Genomic DNA, 20085 nt, shown 5'->3' on the forward strand with positions numbered 1-20085 from the left:
AATAGAATTGAAATAAGATACACAATTTGCATAGTGCAAATTGCGTATCTTATTTCGAGCTAAGGGTGCAATGTAAATGCACTCTAACTTCCACCCTCTCCCATTTGGCTTCTTTCTCCTCTCTCCCTCTCTGCCTCTTTTTATGGCAAGAAGAAATGTTAGCCAAGACCACCAGCATTCTATCCCCTACTCCATTTCCTAGAAACCAGACAGCTGATCAGAAGTATGCTCAAATCTGTGAAAGCCTTTTTCCACACTCAGCGTATCTTGCTTTGAGGCTGTAGTTAGTTGGCTCTTCCACAATGCACGTTTTTGTTGGCCACCAAGAAGTGGCAGGATTGGCAGACAGCAGGGGGAGTAGGTATGTTTTGGGATTTGGTTTGGTTTTAAACAGTAAAATAGTATAAATTTCTAAGAGGTTCACTTCATATCATAGGAAAAATCAACCAGCTGTTGCTGGATTTTTTTAAGAGCTGGGAGTATTTTAAGGGATGAAATAAACACTTTCCCATTTTCTTTCTGTAACTATGGTGCTACTAGTGCAGTGGTGGAGAAAGGAAATAGCCATATTTGGAATAGTATGAGACCACCAACATTGTTTGTGTGTTCTGTACTGCAGCAGTGAGATGTTAATGTTGGAGTCCTCAGAATGAACACAGTCACCTTTCTCAAGCTGGAGTCCCTGTACAGAGTCCCTGAGAAGTTTGTCAGCCTGACCTGTGGGTTGTTTTGTCTTACCCATCAAATATTTAAAGTCCAAAAGCATCCAGATATCACCTGTTGCTTGCAGATGCTTTTAGCTATGAACTGGAGGAGCCATATTCAGATTTTTCTACTCCACTATTTGTTTATGAAAGTTCAAGATCACAAATGGTTCCTTGGGAAGAAACAGATTTTCAGAGTATTTGTCCAAACAGAAACAAAACACAGCTCCTGCATGTACAGAGCCAAATTTTCAAAGTGGCCCCAGTCACCTTTAATTTGATTGTAAGACTTCAGCTGTTTCCAGTGCTGTAAAAGGACATGAACTTTCATTGCAATAATAACAATTTTAATTATAATCTCTTCTTTTAATTTGTTTGCTTCAAAACTTGAAGCCCAAGTTTTGGCAAATCCACAATTTGTCGTGATCATGACAAGACTTGGATTCCATACTTGATATGCTCCTCAGATGGTTAGTTGTCTACCCAATTTGCATGGGCAAATGTTGTTGGCATACACCCATCTCAGTTTAAAGCACCTAGAAACTCAGGACATGTCTACACTGGGGAGTTATTTCAAAATAACAAGGTGAGCACCCACACTACCAAGCCTGTTATTCCAAAATAATGGACTTGTTATTTCGAAATAACAATTCCTGCTTATGAAGAGAAGTAAGCTTATTTTGAAATAGTTATTGTGGAAGTTATTATTTTGAAATAACCTGGTAGTGTAGACATAGCCTCACTTGTAAAATGTTGCACACACAGTTCTGAGTATGTAGCCCAGAGTTTGTGTATTCAAGTGGTTGCTCACAATCCAGAGGTCAGTTATTTTCATCACAGAGAGTACTTGAATGTGAACCCTTCTAATCTTCTCTTTTCACTCTGCTGGCTAAAAAATGAAGCAGCCAATGTATTCCCATCTTTTTGGTGAGGATGGGTAAAGGTGTGTAAGGTGTGGGGGGGCGTTGTTTGGGGTTTTTTGTTTGTTTGTTTGTTTTTCAGTTCAAGCACTGATGACAGTGCTATAAGGGATTCCTTATAGATATTCCCATAGGACAGTTGTAAAAATGTACCTAGTTAAATCTTAATTTGGATAATGGTCAGCTCTTCTGCTACATACTAGGGCTTGCTGCATTCAGAGCTCACAGTCTTTGTTTGGCCTTCCCTTGCTCTTCATAACAGGTATAAAGATGGCAAGCCAATCATGGAGAACCAGACTTGCTACGAGCCAGATCTACAGAAGTACAAGCTGAGCATAAGGGACTTGAGACCAAAGCATGCAGGGAACTACACCATAGTCCTGAGCAACACTAAACATGGCCTATATGAGAACCTCACCATCCAGCTCGTAGTGACAGGTAAGCACTTGATGTTTCCAAACACTTCTATTGCCCTCTCCCATTTCACTTACAATGCCATTTTGCCCTACAGGCTAAACAACAAATATTGAGCAGCCTTTGACATTTCTCTCTGTTTCATTGATATGATGTCAGACTCAGAGAGCACCAACATAGGCTGCCCAGGATTTTCAGAGCTCACACTGGGGCAAGGCAATGCTGCTGGTTAAGGCGAGTTGCTCCGAGGTGGGAAGGTGAGAGTTGTAGTGCTCCAAAAGCAACTCTGAATTCTAGGCCTGGGGGTGCCCTCTAAAGGGGGCTGTGCATTCCAGAAGGGTTTCCCCAAGGATTGCCTTGAATTAGGTGGGCGTAGAGAACACCTCTTGCATAAACGTGGTAGCATTATGGCTGCTGACCAGGGCACGCATGGCACCACTTCATTCAAGAAGCAATTCAGTCTCAAAAGGAATGCCATTGAGTTCTAGTCCACCTTGCCCTAAGACGGTGAGATACATTTATAGAATGGGGCTTGACATTCCAGAGTGCTCTGTTCATTCTAGAAAACTGAATATGGAACAAATCATCCACAGTGTCTAGTCATCTTGTATAAAAAATGCATCTCGCATCTGATCATAGGCTGCTATGTCACACACATTGCAGAGAATTGGGTCTCCATATACCACAGTCTTTGGTTGTGGATCTTCACTCGACAGAGAATTCACATACTGGCATACTGGTGGTGGAGTGTGGCTGCCTCTGAGTCCCCACCTTCCCTGTGCTCAGGGGTGGGGAGGCTGGATTCACATGCCACCTGGCAAGGCTGGGGCCATGTGCTGTCAAGGCTAGGACTATAACAGAGTTTAAAGAGAAGCTAGATAATTTCATAGAGGTTAGGTCCATAAAAGGCTATTAGCCAGGGGATAGAAATGGTGTCCCTGGCCTCTGTTTGTCAGAGGCTGGAGAGGGATGGCAGGAGACAAATTGCTTGATCATTGTCTTCAGTCCACCCCCTCTGGGGCACCTGGTGCTGGCCACTGTCGGCAGACAGGCTACTGGGCTAGATGGACCTTTGGTCTGATGCAGTATGGCCATTCTTATGTATGTTGTTATGTTCACATGCCACAGTGTCTGGCCATAAATGGTCACTCTGTACTGGCCACACTCAAGCTGTGCTCCATGTCACTCCATGCCTATTGATGCTTAACTCAGTGCACCTTCCAGAAAGGCAAGGTGACAAGTAAAATGTGTCAAGTTAAGCCTGAGTTGCATACTGCTGAATAGTTGTCAATGAAGCAGTATCAGTGTTCCTTGTAAGCTGAGTACTTGGCCAGCGACCCAGGAGAGATTCAAATGCCACCCACCTGATTAGCAGAGCACTCACAGAACCCACCGCCAGCATCATGTGTTTCTATTGGTGGTGCACATCCACACACAACTCAGTGCACATGCCAAAATTTATTCCATGCCTGGAAGGAAAAAATTAGAGGGACCTTGACCATTGTGCCTAAGGCACAGACTGTCTGATGTTTTTCTTCTCTGTGATCACTACCTTGGCACTGTGTGGAGAAAAGAAATAGTTTGAAAGTAAACAAATTAAAATGTTGGCTTAATATTGGGGAGGAGGGGATTCCTAAAACATGAGCTCTATTAGCCTGCGGAATCATTTTCCAGGAGAAGTACTAGCAGCTCCATGCTTGGGGATATTACAAACTACCCCAAAGCAGTGAAGAACAGAGCTAGGAAAAGGTCCATATTGAAGGGAGAAAAAAAACTAAACGAGCTCCTATGTTTTTTCTCTCTGGTGTCTATTAATCACCCTTCTATAGAAACCCTTCACAAGTCTGTATTTTCTTCATTGTCCTCTAGCTAGCAGGAACATTTGAGAAACAGATTAATCAAAAGAGTCCTGGGAAAACTGAAGCAAGCATTGTGCAATGGGTGGCGAGTATAATAGCCGGGGGAAGGCATGGCCTTCCCAACCACCAGCTTGGCCCCACCCATACTCTGCCCCCTACTGGCATACTGGTGGTGGAGTGTGGCTGCCTCTGAGTGTCCGCCCTCCCTGTGCTCTGGGGTGGGGAGGCTGGATTCACATGCCACCTGGCAAGTCTGGGGCCATGTGCTGCAGGGCTGGGGAGGCTAGGGCTGTGTGCTGCCCCACCTCCTCTTAGTGCTGGGGGGGCAGCTTGGCTTCCATGGGGGGACAGGGCCTGGGCAGAAAGGGTTGGGGTTGGGGGCTTGCCTTCCCCAGCCCTGCCTTCACCCATCGCCCATGCGTGGTGCATTGATGGAGGTTCTTTTGAGAGAGAAGGAGAAAAAGATGCATGACTCGCACTTGCTGATTTCCACTCTTGGAAGGTAGGAAAAGGAGCACATGCATCCACTGCCTTGCCACCTTACTTCTATTCCAGTTAGGTTGGTGGAAGGGGAGAGATCGCATCATGAAGGAGAAAGTCAGCTCTGCTTTCTTTTGTGCTTCCTGAGTTTCAATCAGGCTGTAACTAAGCAAAAATTACTGATGCTGGTTTGTTTCTTTTTTAATAGTGAATGCTCCCCCCCCCCCCTTCCCTTTATTCTTTCTACGCCTAAAAATATTCCACAATTGTATGGTATGTGTGCAGCTACACCCCATAACTTCCAGCCATTGTGCATTTCTTATTTCACCTTTCACAGGGGTGGTGCCTGATAAGTGGGAAAAAGAATAAAGAGACACCAAGAATAAAATCTTGACCCCATTGATGTCAATGGGAAAACTCCCACTGTATGCAGTAGGGCCAGGACTTCACCATAAATCCTGGTCCCCAAAAATATGTAGCCTATTCTGTTCCAATCCTTCACTAAAATATATATGGTAGGGAACAATCCTACCCTTGCAAAGGGCTGAACTAGATGTCTTGGTAGGTCTGTTCTCAGTTATTTGGAGCACATCAATTATGAGTTGATCCCAGGTGCTGCCATTCTATTTGTAGATAGTGTGGACAGATTATTTTCAGTTTAGCAGTGACTCTTGCAGAATTCATTCTGAGTCTGTTTGGTACATTGGTAACTCTTCATGTATGACTGGTTATCTTGGGCACACGATATGGTTTCTGCTGCCTGGCTGGATGAGACATTTTAAACTAGAGATGCTTGCCTTAAGAACAATGAATAATTAATCCTCTTGTGGATGTATGTCTCCCTGCTGGCCCGCCGGAAAGCACGCTCAGGTGAAGAAAAGCCATTCCTCTAGCATTTGAACAAACAAAAGCTGTGTGCATGACTGCTCATGAGTAGCCAAGGAAAAGATGTTACTGCAGGATTCAGCCATCTATGGCTATAGGTTGGACCTCCCTGGTCTGGCACCCACCTAAGTGGTCCCGGTTGAAGGATTTTGCTGGACCAGTGGAGATTATTTCTGGCCCCCTGCTGCTGCTCAGTCTTCTGCTCTGCCGCCCTCCCCCCCTCCACCCCTTCGCTTCTGGCTCCCTCTCTCCTCAGCCCACCTGAGCCTCCACCCCCGCTCAACCCTCCCAGCTTCCCCCAAAGCCCAGCTGAGCTGTACATGGGCTTCCTGGCTCCACCTGGCCAAGCTCCCAGACCCCTCCACCCTCCCACTGCATGCTGGGACTCTCTGGTCCAGCATAAGAACATAAGATGGCCATCCTGGGTCAGACCAAAGGTCCATCTAGCCCAGTAGCCTGTCTGCCGACAGTAGCCAGCACTAGGTGCCCCAGAGGGAGTGGACCAAAGACAATGATCAAGCGATTTGTCTTTTGCCATCCATCTCCAGCCTCTGACAAACAGAGGCCAGGGACACCATTTCTATCCCCCAGCTAATAGCCTTTTATGGACCTAACCTCCATGAAATTATCTAGCTTCTCTTTAAACTCTGTTATAGTCCTAGCCTTCACAGCCTCCTCTGGCAAGGAGTTCCACAGGTTGACTACGTGGTGTGTGAAGAAGAACTTTCTTTTATTAGTTTTAAACTTGCTACCCATTAACTTCATTTGGTGTCCTCTAGTTCTTCTATTATGGGAACTAATAAATAACTTTTCTTTATTCACCCTTTCCACACCACTCATGATTTTATATACCTCTATCATATCCCCCCTCAGTCTCCTCTTTTCTAAACTGAAAAGTCCCAGTGGCTTTAATCTCTCTTCATATGGGACCCGTTCCAAACCCCTAATCATTTTAGTTGCCCTTTTCTGAACCCTTTGTAAGGCCAATATATCTTTTTTGAGGTGAGGAGACCACATCTGTACACAGTATTCAAGATGTGGGCGTACCATAGTTTTATACAGGGGCAGTAAGATATTCTGTGTCTTATTTTCTATCCCTTTCTTAATAATTCCTAACGCCCTCTTTGCCTTTTTGACCATCGCTGCACACTGTGTGGAAGTTTTCATAGAACTATCCACAATAACTCCAAGATCTCTTTCCTGATTTGTCGTAGCCAAATTAGCCCCATCATACTGTATGTATAGTTGGGGTTATTTTTCCCGATGTGCATTACTTTACACTTATCCACATTAAATTTCATTTGCCATTTTGTTGCCCAATCACTCAGTTTGGTGAGATCTTTTTGAAGTTCTTCACAGTCTGCTTCTGTCTTGACTATCTCAAACAGCTTAGTATCATCCACAAACTTTACCACCTTGCTGCTTACCCTTTTCTCCAGATCATTTATGAATAAGTTGAACAGGATTGGTCCCAGGACTGACCCTTGGGGGACCCCACTAGTTACCCCTCTCCATTCTGAAAATTTACCATTTAGTCTTACCCTTTGTTTCCTGTCTTTTAACCAGTTCTCAATCCAAGAAAGGACCTTCCCTCTTATCCCATGACAATGTAATTTACACAAGAGCCTTTGGTGAGGGACCTTGTCAAAGGCTTTCTGAAAATCTAAGTATACTATATCTACTGGATCCCCCTTGTCTGCATGTTTGTTAACCCCTTCAAAGAACTCTAATAGATTAGTAAGACATGATTTCCCTTTACAGAAACCATGTTGACTTTTGTCCAACAAATTATGTTCTTCTACGTGCCTGACAATTTTATTCTTTACTATTGTTTCGACTAATTTGCCCAGTACTGAAGTTAAACTTACTAATCTGTAATTGCCAGGATCACCTCTAGAGCTCTTTTTAAATATTGGTGTCACGTTAGCTACCTTCCAGTCATTAAGTATGGAAGCCGATTTAAAGGATAGGTTACAAACCACAGATAATAGTTCAGCAATTTCCCATTTGAGATTTTTAGAACCCTTGGATGAATGCCATTGGGTCCTAGTGATTTGTTTCATCCATGCAACATCCATGGTCCTGCAGTTATTTTTTATATCTATTTTACACAGTATTTTCATCACTGCTCAGCTGAAAATTATCCAACCACAGTAGTTTATAAACAAACAGAACAGCAGAAACTAGGATCAACTCATGAATGATGTGCTCCAAATAACCGAGAACAGACCTACCAACACATTTAATTCAGCTCTTAGCAAGGACAGGATTTGTTCCTTACCAAATATATATATATTCATTGGTCCCCACAAATACATAGCCTACGTAGTGTACATATTTTTGGGGGACCGTGGAAAAGGTGCTACTGAAGGACCACTTTATAGAGGTGCAACCTGTATTAACAATTTTACACAGTATTTTCATCTTTGTATGTTCTAAATATACTGTATACACATACACGGGCTTATGCACATTGTTAGTCTTTGTCAGATTTCAAAACAGCACAATAAAAGGCATTAATCAGGAATAATTATTGCAATGAAAAAATGCCATTAATCATGATACAGCAAGTCCAAAAGTTCCAGGAATATTGCTGATTGGTAAAGTTCAGCCTGATGTTTCATGTATAGGCAAGGAGAAATGAACAGCAGGTGTTTCATTTTTGGTAACAAATAATCATCCCAGAGCTGAAGAATGTTCACACAAAAGTATCTGGCAAAGAGCAGAATTGTTTCTAATACGGCAGCTGCAAGTAGTGAGGAAACTTGCCTTGTCATGGGTATAACTTACACAAAACGCTCAACTAATCATCCCTGCCTTTGCCAGTCCCCACTGTCTAGTATTCTTGGCCCATGCACTTATGCAGCACATTGTAGCTAAAGTATTGAAATTAAGGGGGAAGATGAGTTTGACTAACCTTGTATGGGTATATGTATAGGGCATCCCCACTATTAATTGCCCCTGAATACATCCGTTCCACACTAAAGTCATTGACACTTGTAGGAACTGATGCTTTATAAGTCCTCCCATTCCCTGTTCTTAAGTCATGCCAAAAAAAAAAACCCAGTTAGCACAAATGGAAGTCAGCCGTGGGGAAAAAGTCCCTGCTTTAAGTTGTTTTTCTATAAGTTCAAGTTTTTTGGCATATCTTGGACTTATAGCGAGGATGGCCCATAGATCAAAAAAGACCATTGTGAAGACAGGTAAAGTGCAGCCTGATATTTCACGTACAGGCAAGGGGAAATGAACAGCAGGTGTTTCATTTGCATAACCAACAGCAGCAACCTGACTCTGTTTTTGCACTGTTTGTTAATGTGTACGGTCCAGTCTATTATCAGACTTGGACATCTGTAACTCAATCTCCCCAAAAAAATTAAATACAGAGATTTTGTTAGCTTGAATCTTTACTAAGCAGTATTTAAAATGCCTAAGTAAATCACCTGACTCCTTATGGCTAATCTTTAGCATCAGCTTCAATTTATAAGTTCACCAGCTCCCAAATAGGATACATTGCTGAGAGTTTCAGGAGTTATTTATATGTTGGGCCTTCCATCCCATAGGGTGCCAAAAAACCTCTATGGCACTTTCTACAGGGAATGGATCCCCTGGCCGAGGACGGAATCACAGCTGCCTCTGAGCTAGAAATGGCAACGTTTAGGGAACAGAGATTAACTTTTCCAGTTGGAACTGTGGGTGGAATGTTATTACTGGTGCTGGAACTTGAACACACACACTTCATTGGAAACCTCTTTGGATTTGTCGTGACCCCAATCATCAGGGCCTCCATTTTACAACCCCTCTGAAAGATGGAATCCTTAGCAATGCTGGGGCTCTGATGTTGTACTGACTCCATGGGAAGAATGCCTTCCTTTTCCTGAAGGCCCTCTCTGGAGGTCTAGTGTGTATCCAGCAATCAGAGCTGTTAGGGCATCCAGAGAGAGTGCACAGTAGTAACGTCTGCAATGTCATCAGCTCCTTTCCCAAGCCTGATGTGCCCCTACTGTCCACAAATAGCAAGAGAGAATCAGGCATCAGCTCACCACACGCAGACAAAGCAGATTGTTCCTCGTCACTCCCCCTGCAGCTAACCGCCTATGACAGACTTTTGATGGGGACCAGGCCGACTCCATGCAGAAACTCCACGCCTAAAAACAAGCAAGTGGTGACTAGTCTGTGGATGAATGGATCCCACAGCCATTCCAGAAATGCCTCTCTAAGAAGTGGCTTCCTCCTTAGGCCACTGGCCACCCATTTTCCCACCACCCCTGGAGATGGAATTTAATCTCAGAGCAGCACATTCACCCCTTGCCGAGTCTTGTTGGCTCTGGGTAGGACTCATGAGTCTCCAGGAGTTAGCCGACCGCGTTTCCAGAATGTTCCTTCCTTACATATTTACACACCAAACACTGTCCAAGCAGCGGCGGGTTGCTGTGATTTTGTTTTGTTTGATTAAATTCTTACTGCGAGCCAAAGCTTCAAGAGAATAATGTCCTGAGGAATTCAGAGGGGGGGAGCAAGGGAAAACGGTGATCCTAGCAAACAGCTGGCGGCTGCACCTCTGAGCCAGCCAAGAATGAAAAATGGGGGAGAAAAAAGGTATTCTAGGCTAGAGTACAAAGCAAAAGGGGGGGGGGGTCTATTTATAGCCAAGCAGGCTGCATTTCATTCCCACCCTTGCACAAATAATCTGGATTTATCAGGCTTCTTGCTGAGCCCTTTATGCCACATGCAACAGCCTCTTACCATCATATTTTGTGGGAAGTTTGTACTGGAGACACTAAATTAAGTCACAAAATGGGATTAAATAACCCGCCATCCTTGCTTCTCCCCAATCCCACTCTTATCTGGCTTCTTTCTGATACGCCATCTAGTGTTTCCTAGCAGATATTGCATTTGCTCCCTGTGGCACCATTCAATTGGAATTAACTTTATTGTTCAATCCTTGATCCCGAGCCCTGGTGTGTGCCTAGCAGGGAAGGCAGGCTGCGGCTGAGTGCAAGGTGAAGCATTTGGAAAACCTCCCCAATACTGAGGAGTAGTAATTCTCTGGCTTCTTATGCACCCACTCCCTCACCTGTATGAAGGCCAAGGACTACAGTGTATAATCCCTTCACCCTCTCCTCCCCCGTTGGCTATTTGCATAAAATAAATGACATTCCTCAGAGTAAAAACATAGGATCTCATCCTAACAGCAAGCCCCATAGACAAAAACCTAGCAGCAAAGGGCAATCTAGGCTAGTGAGTGAGCCACATGAGTGGCCCTCCTTCATCTCAGTGGGTCGCAAGGCTATTGTAACCGAGATGGTCTCCTGGCATGGATTAATTGCACTTGTGTCTCTAGAATTTGCAGGTGTGCCAATTGATATTGTAGCAACACTTTGATTGGACACAGAGGGAGCACATGGCTTTCACAGTCAATGTTGTCCTCAGTCAGCGCATACTTCATGTGCACTTGCTTTACATGTGTGTCACTTCAGTAATACCAGCGGGAAAAAAACAAAGTGGATGGAAACCAGCAGAATTTGGCAACCTTGCATGTCGGCAGCGGTAAACAAAATGTCTTGTGGGCCACACATAAAACCCAAATGGACCACATGCAACCTGTGGACCACTGATTGCCCACCACTGGCCTAGAAAAAGAGATGAGCTTTCACGGGGCCATGAAGATCAGCAGATTCAAATTCTATCAGACAATGGGGGAAGAGAATTCCAGTGTCAAGGGCCTCATCCAAAACTCCATGTAGTCAATGGAAAGAATCCCACTGACTTTACTTAGCTTTGAATTAAGTCACAGATGTGTGGAGCTCTCAGTGAAGTCACTCTGCGTTTTGAGGTAGTTGTACTACTGTAATGGGCCCATAGAAAATATATACTTCCGTGATATTACTACAGCTCCAATGAACACCAAATTGGGAGTACTCAGACAAGCATGTGAAATCAGGCGCAGGCTCCTCTACAAGGAAACAATATCTATCTAGCTATCCATCCACTTCTTTATCTGTCTAATTAATGCATCCCTCACCTTCACATGTGGATTTCCACTAAATATAAAAAAGGCCATCTCTTTTCTCTCATTTTGGAGGAGCAGCTGTTCCAGGCAAAGCTGAAAAAGAAGTGATTGTTTTCCATCATCTGGGCCAGCTAAGTAAACCAAAAACACAAACTACAGAAACAAAGGGGGCCCAGCCTGTTGTTTCTGATGAAATCCTGTCCAAGCTCATAGCACGTGGATTGGGTTGCATCACTTTCCTCCTCTGTATTGTCTGCATTCTGTGTTTAATTGGCTGTGGGCCAGGGTAGAGGGCTGCTTGCTTTAGAACAGGGAATGTCAGTAAAAAAATTGGCACATTAGATGTCTTCCCATCTTTTCCCTCAAAAGGGGAACTTCTACTGAGAGACAGACGGGGAGGGAACCTACTGACATATTTGTTGCAATATGTGAAAGTGAATCAAAAACAGAGGGGGAAAGACTGTAGGCAACTTCTACTAATTATTAGCAATTATGAATAATTTTCTCACTATTATTATGCGAGCCTCACACACTGCCAGTTCCCTGCTCTGGCTGTCCATGCTCTCCTGGGAGCACATTTTTGGAAGTAGCCAAAGCAATTTTAGGAAGGGGAAAGTGGGGTCTGGCTAGATTTTGCCAAAATACCCTACGCATTCCTCCCAGTTTTTTATTGCCACAGTGTCTCTCCACAGCAGGGAAGTCGGGGGATAAGGCTGCAGCATGTTGTTTACATGTTGCCTCCACATCAACCCTGCATGTAGATTAAACTTGTGCCTTTTCCTTTAGTAAAGCAGGCAGATGTACAGTGCCAGTCCTTGAAAAACTAGAGAACTAAAATCGCATGTTCTGGGAATAATAAAGTAGATCAGCACTTTGCTTCTGAACTCTGCTTAGCAAAAAAGTAACCAAGAAAAAACTCAATCTCCAGAAAGTTGACTGAGCCAATGAAGGATGGAAAGCAGAGCTGTTACAGGGATGTTACAGAGTGGAGGTGGGATGAGAGAGAGACATTCTTCTTATTAGAGAGTTAAGAGAAAGAAAATTAGTCTAAAAGGCCAAAACAAATCCAAAAAGTTGTCTGCAGTTTTAGGCACAGAACTCTTTTTGGTGGTTTAAAATTCCCTAAAACTTTTTAAACCTTTGGCTCTACAGTATAAGAAAATTGATAGATTTATATTCTAGTTATTCCGTCCCCCCAGCCCTCATTGTACAAAGAAACATGATCCAAAGGAATAGAAGCAAGTATACTCTAGACATGAGGGTGGGAACCTGATAATCAGTGCTCCTGTGATCTGTTCAGGGCTCTGTCACTGTCAGTGTGTGAGTCTGGGCAAGTCTCTCTATCCCTGTATCTACGGTATTCACAAAGTGTTTGAAAACCTGGCATGAAAGGTGGCAGGGAAGTGCAAATTGTTGTTATTATTGTCTTCCTTCTCAAGGGTCTAGAGGAGATTCTCACTCATTCCATGTGAGTCATTGGTCCAAACTGGTTTTGATTTTTCCCTTTTCCATTTTCCAAATCCATTGAAATCTCTACAGGTAGGTGGGGTGGGGGAGTGTTGTGAGAGGGTAGGGAGATAAGATTCTTCTTCAGTCAGAAAATAAGTATAAGTACAAAATGAAGGTATAGCTAGATCACCAGACTTAAGCATATGCCTAAAGTGCTTTGCTAGATCAGTCCTACATGGTTAATAAGTAAAATTAATCAACATCAGTGCCTAGTGTGTAAGGAGTTACACATCTCAGGTCAGTCAGAAGTGGGGCAGGTATTTGAGGATCAGTTGAGTCACAGGTCCTTGAAATTAGAGCAAAGCATAGGTCACTGGAGCATTCTGCTCTAGAAGGGAAACTCCATGACCACCTCCTTCAAACTTAGCAGGCAGCATGTGTGGGTTTCTCATGTGACAAGAGGCACACGTGACCCCCATGGCAACACTCTTAGTACATGCATATCTCCTTGCATATGCTATCTTTCACTGAGTGCAGAATGATCGGGTACAGTGGCCGCAACCTGTCCACAATTATTTGCCTCTCTAATGCTGAAGGCTTAAATGCAGCACTGGAAAGGAAGGTGAAATTTACTCAGTTCAATTTGAAATTTACAGTAAATGCAACTGCTTTTGATTGCTCTTCACAGTGCAGCAGCGGGGAAGTCGTTAGTTATTCAGGTCAGCTCCCACATCAGCAATTACACCCTCAGCAAAAAGTAGCTAGAAATACAGAAGCTCTGTAAAAACTAGAGAAAGGGAAAACCCATTTCAATACATTTTAAATCGACTTGAACATTGTACATTGAATGTGGGCCACAGAGCAGATGGAGAAGAATGAGGTGCGCTCAACAGATCTCAGTGGAGACAGAGGGTCAAGGTGTGGGACAGCTGGAAATGCTGCAGGTTAGGAATTAGGTGTACTTAGAAATATCTCCCCGACATACGCATGGGAAGTATGGCTGCAGGAGGGTGCTTCTGCACCTCCAGGTTTTGCACCCAGCTTTCCCGTGCCCAGGGGGCCAGCCCCGCTGCTGATCCACCACCAGCTTCGTCAACCCCAGGTCCCAGTCTCCACTGGGATCCCGCCAGGCCTCCAGGGTCCTATTAGTGCCACTGGCTTTGCCCTGCCTGCCAGTCTCGTGGGCTCCATTGGCCCTGGGGTCCCAATGTGCACTAGCCCTGCACCTGTGGAATCCACAGCCCATTGTCTCTGCCAACCTCAGGCTCCAGGCCACGACTATGGAGGCTCAGTTGCCACCTGAGATCCCAATGTTGGCCTGGGAATCTGCTCCTGGCCCTGGCATGGGGCTGATCTCCTGGTGGCTCCTCTGTTGGTGGTGAGAGGCTAGATTGCCCACTCTCCTGGACCATACGGAATGGACCTCATTGCTGCAAATGGGATTCGATCAGTTCAGGACAGTTGGCAACCATCAGAGGCCTGGGGGGGCATAACGCAGCATCCTCACCCTAAAAATTGTTGCAACACCTTTGCCCCGCAAGAGCAGAATTGGTGCAGGAGAGATGGCTGCACTGGCAGATTGGGGGTGCACTGGCAAAGTTATTTTAGGATGCCCAGAACTGGTACAGCAGAGGCTGCTGGAGGTCGGGAAGGAGGTTCTTTTGGCATTGCTGTGGGATGAATGGACAGGATTGAGGGCCACAGTGGCAGAGGGCTGTTGTAGACCTAGACAGGTGCACCACCAAGATTTGCGCAGAGGAAACTGTTGGACCTGCTGAGCTCTTGTCAGTGTTGCTAATCTATTGCTTTTGTAAACTCTAAATTCACATCAGGGTTTTAATTTAAACACACACACACACCCACACACACACACACACACACAGGCCTGTCTTATTAAATCTGTATTTGAGATGTGTAATTTAAAGTGCATCCAGAAATGTATTTGGATTCTAGCAGTTGTCAGAAATGGATTCCTATCCCGCACCATCCCGCGCACATACAAATGAGCAAACATACAAGGAGCTCCTGTGCCGGAAGTGTGATGGAGGGAAGGAATTATCAGAGAAATACATAAGTAGCATCTATGCTGGGGGCTGGTTTAAAAAAAAAGCCCACCACTGCTCACATCAGAAGTTCTGGGACAGTTAAGGCTTCTGTAGCCACCAGCACTGTTAAGGCTTATTTCTCTATTCCTGTTCAGCACAGGAGCAAATGACAAATGCCAGTGGTTGCAGAAGCCTTATCAACACTAGGCCTCCCAAGATGGCTGCCACTGGTGAAGATTTTTAGCAATGCAGGGAATTTTTGTGAAAAGGTGCCCATTAGAGTGAATGGAAAAGAGCCTGTTGATTTCAGTGGGCATTATATTAAGCCCAAGAACAGAATGGGTGAGATTTACGCTCCTATTCTGGCTCTTGTATGACAGATAAAAGGGCTGGAGCAGCATAAAGATGCTTTAAAAGTTTCTGATCCAACTAGAGGAGAATTCCTCCAGCATAGTACTAAGGAAAACAGCTGGAGAGTGGCCTCTGAAGAACCCTGCCAAGTCTTGGCAAAGAGAGCATGCAGGGCTGGGGCTGAGGTCAAGAAGAGCAGAGCTGCAGAACGTAGTGCTGTGGAAATTCTGAGCCCCACTGCAGCCCACAAGGCAGCTGAATAACATTTAGAAGCATTTGATTTCCACTGATTTCCATGGAAGTCAGACTCATCTTAGGGAGGCAACCTGACCACTCCAGTGACCTAGTAGTAGAGCAAAGGACTAGAAGCCAGAAGTTCTGACTCCCAGCCACCTGCTAGCATCACATACCCCAGCTTCTCATTTGTCTTACGGCCGTTCAGCTCATAGTGGAAAAAAAAGACTTTTAAAAAAAACTTGTTTTAATTTTTAAATTGCCATTCCCATAATTAATCACTATCTTCACTGTAATTGGGTTGTCTGGCACAGTAGGGAAAAAATGACTGTAGGGGTTTTTTGTTTGTTTTTTTGTTTTGTTTTGTTTTGTTTTTTAGTTTTTTTTTTTTAAGCAAACCCCTTTAGTTTTAAGTAAATAATTGCTTAGGTCTCATAAATAATTATGGCATTTGATGAATCATTTCAACTCATTTTAGATTTTAAGTAATATTTAACAGCACCATGCAGTAAAGTAATTGTGGGATTAGGAATTCATTTGTCACTCAGGTAAATCATTATTTTAATTAGATCAAGTACAGAAATTGCTATTTCTTGTTAGAAAAGGTAATTTAAATGACATTCAATATGCTCATCATTTTACCAAGAATACAGAAAATTCTGTTAATATTCAAGGGTGTTACCCAGCTCCTTATACACACATACAGACACTCTTTCTCTCTGTCCCTCTCACATGTACATGTACACACAGTCTCTCTCTCTCTCTCTCTCTCTCTCATGCACATATAGTCTGTGTGCAAAACTCAGAGCTCACACCAAAGAAAACATAATATTTTTGCATCCTTCTATATTGATCTTATAGCTCACTCTTTGGTTAAAAAAATGCATGTACAAGTTCTTTGCAGACGAGCTGAATGTAAGATTTGAGACCAAACAGAAACATGTTCTGAGACCATAGAAAATGGACTTTTGTCCTAGAGGGGTTTTGGGGTGTTATTTATGATTGCGAATGATTCAGTGGTGAGAAAAGAGACATCAATTAAAAGTAGCCTTTCTCTGGGAAACCCAGCAGTAACATTCTTTCCTTAGGAATAACACCTACTATTCCTTAGGGATAATCCTGACCGACAATGTCTGCACTAACATAAAAAGTTGTCCTAAGCTACATAAATCCAGCTACATGAATAACATAGGTTGAGTTACTGTGAGGTCAACTGGACACACTCTCCCGTCAATTTACCTTCCTTTTATCATCTGGGGTAGAGTACAGAGGTCAACTGCAGAGTGATCTGTGGTCAATTTGGAGGGTCTGCACTTGACCTACTATACTGACCACCGGTGGTTTGATCTTTGAGTATCAGTCCCTGTTGTAGTGTAGATATAGCTAAAACTTTCTACTGGGAGAAAGAAAGAGTGAAAAGTGGATTTATGACATGGTGTGTGCTCCTGATATTAGAGCCACCTAAGGGAAGAAAGGGAACAAACTGCAACTTATGCAATAGAGATCTTAAAGCCAGAAGGTCAATAATTTTTAAAGTGAAATACTAATTAAGGTTATTTATTCCAACTAATGTCTCTCTCTCTATGATATGGAAGCTGAGATGTTGCTGAGCTCTCTACAGTCAATAACCCTTCCTCAAAACTTGTTAAAGGGGAAGGCTGATATATTTTCAGGCAGGGATGGGGTCAAAAGACCAATCCTAGCTGGAGCTGACAGCCATGAGAAATGGAAAATGAGGATCCCACAGAGACATGGGATGAAAGCTGAAACACAAAGTTGGTCGGTCCCTCGTCAGAGAAGAGGGCTGGGAGACAAAAATGAAGGGCAGGGATCCAAGATGGATAAGTTAGGCAACAGCTCATATTTGCATATCTAGGGCATCCTTGGTAGGAGAAAAAAGAAGTCAATTCAAAATACCAGAAATCTAATCTGCACGCTTCCCAACTTGACCAAAACCCTCACTTAAGACAGCCACTGTCAGCTACTCAGAGGGACCTAGCCCAATGAATCTGTGTGCTTTCCTGTTATGAGAAGCAGACAGAGAGATATGGGCAGAGCTGCCTGCATAAAGATGGGCAGAGATGCCTTCATAAAGAAAGAGAACACTTTTTCATGCCAAACTCACACTCAACCTTTCTGAGGTTAGGAAAAGGTCAGCTCACTCTTGGGGGAGTTACACCAATGTTTTGCATTTGACAGGCAGGAGCCAGTAATAGAAGACACAAAGTATCCCTTCCCCATTGGCAAACATAGTTACTGGGAACATCACAATGAGTCTGATCTTATGAGATTTCCAGCCTAAGAGCTGGTTTTGCAGCCTTCCACACGTGAATAATACTTAATCATGCAAGCAGTCCTGTTGATTTTGTGTGACACTGTCTTGTTCATCCCTCACATATTACAGTGATGAATGCAGCATAAGAACCTGTGGTGCATTGATTTAAATGGGGATGCCCCCTTGACTATAGATAATTCACACGTGTCAGATTTGCAAAAGAAGATCTCAGCTTTGCAGGTGCAAGAGTCTATATTAAAGTTCAAATAAGCTGCCAAAATTTTGGATATCCTAATATTTTAGTGTTCAAGCTGCCCTAAGTATGACCCAAAGTCGAGTTTCCAAGATTCTGGTGAAAATGTTTCACATATTGGAATAATCAACTTTTTGTTCTAACTGCTGCTTAAATTGTTGAGATGCTGCACGTGGATTGAGAGATGTTTTTGAGCATTCCAGGAATCTCAATACTACACCAAATTCCCAAAATCAGGATTTATTCTCAAGTTGGCTCTAAATAGGAATTTATCATATTCTAAGGGGAAATGACAATTTTCCACCTATGAAAGAACCAGTTTATTTCTTTAAAAAATTCAGAGAGAAACTAAGAAATATTTTGGTTTTATGGCAAATCCAAATAGCTTTGTGTAATGGTTTGGCTAGTGGTAAGAATTTCTTTACACCCCTGTATAGTTGTCTTGTGCTCCATGAGCACCATGGACTTCGCAAACTCTGCTCTCCTTCCCTCTCCCTTTTATCCTGTGTGTGGTACAAGGTAATGAAGGAGGAAGGCAAGGTGTCCACATCAAAAAGACTTTATTAAAAAGACTCTGGGGAGATCATGAACAATCATAGAATCATAGAATAATAGGACTGGAAGGGACCTCAAGAGGTCATCGAGTCCAGCCCCCCGCCCTCAAGGCAGGACCAAGCTCCACCTACACCATCCCTGACAGATGTCTATCTAACCTGTTCTTAAATATCTCCAGAGAGGGAGATTCCACCACCTCCCTTGGCAATTTATTCCAATATTTGACCACCCTGACAGTTAGGAATTTTTTCCTAATGTCCAATCTAAACCTCCCCTGCTGCACTTTAAGCCCATTACTCCTTGTCCTGTCCTCAGAAACCAAGAGGAACAAATTTTCTCCTTCCTCCTTGTGACACCCTTTTAGATATTTGAAAACCGCTATCATGTCCCCCCTTAATCTTCTTTTTTCCAAACTAAACAAGCCCAGTTCATGAAGCCTGGCTTCATAGGTCATGTTCTCTAGACCTTTAATCATTCTTGTCGCTCTTCTCTGTACCCTTTCCAATTTCTCCACATCTTTCTTGAAATGTGGTGCCCAGAACTGGACACAGTACTCCAGCTGAGGCCTAACTAGTGCAGAGTAGAGCGGCAGAATGACTTCACGAGTTTTGCTTACAACATACCTGTTGATACAACCTAGAATCATATTTGCTTTTTTTGCAACACCATCACACTGTTGACTCATATTCTGTCAACTGTCTAGGAAGGAGCATGGCAGAAAGGGATCTAGGGGTCATAGTGGACCACAAGTTGAATATGAGTCAACAGTGTGATGCTGTTGCCAAAAAAGCAAATATGATTCTAGGTTGTATCAACAGGTGTGTTGTAAGCAAAACTCGTGAAGTCATTCTGCCACTCTACTCTGCACTAGTTAGGCCTCAGCTGGAGTACTGTGTCCAGTTCTGGGCGCCACATTTCAAGAAAGATGTGGAGAAATTGGAAAGGGTACAGAGAAGAGCGACAAGAATGATTAAAGGTCTAGAGAACATGACCTATGAAGCCAGGCTTCATGAACTGGGCTTGTTTAGTTTGGAAAAAAGAAGATTAAGGGGGGACATGATAGCGGTTTTCAAATATCTAAAAGGGTGTCACAAGGAGGAAGGAGAAAATTTGTTCCTCTTGGTTTCTGAGGACAGGACAAGGAGTAATGGGCTTAAAGTGCAGCAGGGGAGGTTTAGATTGGACATTAGGAAAAAATTCCTAACTGTCAGGGTGGTCAAATATTGGAATAAATTGCCAAGGGAGGTGGTGGAATCTCCCTCTCTGGAGATATTTAAGAACAGGTTAGATAGACATCTGTCAGGGATGGTGTAGGTGGAGCTTGGTCCTGCCTTGAGGGCGGGGGGCTGGACTCGATGACCTCTTGAGGTCCCTTCCAGTCCTATTATTCTATGATTCTATGATTCAACTTGTGGTCCACTATGACCCCTAGATCCCTTTCTGCCATGCTCCTTCCTAGACAGTCGCTTCCCATCTTGTATGTATGGAACTGATTGTTCCTTCCTAAGTGGAGCACTTTGCATTTCTCTTTATTAAACCTCATCCTGTTTACCTCTGACCATTTCTCTAACTTGCTAAGGTCATTTTGAATTATGTCCCTATCCTCCAAAGAAGTCGCAACCCCACCCAGTTTGGTATCATCTGCAAACTT

The 20085-nt window shown here is 43.6% G+C and overlaps 1 protein-coding gene across 2 annotated transcripts in view; it reads left to right on the forward strand.

Annotated features, from left to right (window-relative positions):
- Window positions 1–20085, forward strand: part of LOC102446651 (vascular endothelial growth factor receptor kdr-like) — a 213741-nt gene that overhangs the window by 100543 nt on the left and 93113 nt on the right. For both annotated transcript variants that reach the window (XM_075940855.1, XM_075940856.1), the window contains exon 9: window positions 1887–2062. In XM_075940855.1, coding sequence (XP_075796970.1) covers window positions 1887–2062 — 176 coding nt within the window. The remainder of the gene's footprint in view (window positions 1–1886; window positions 2063–20085) is intronic.

This window comes from Pelodiscus sinensis, chromosome 13, assembly GCF_049634645.1.
Source record: "Pelodiscus sinensis isolate JC-2024 chromosome 13, ASM4963464v1, whole genome shotgun sequence".
NCBI lineage: Eukaryota > Metazoa > Chordata > Testudines > Trionychidae > Pelodiscus > Pelodiscus sinensis.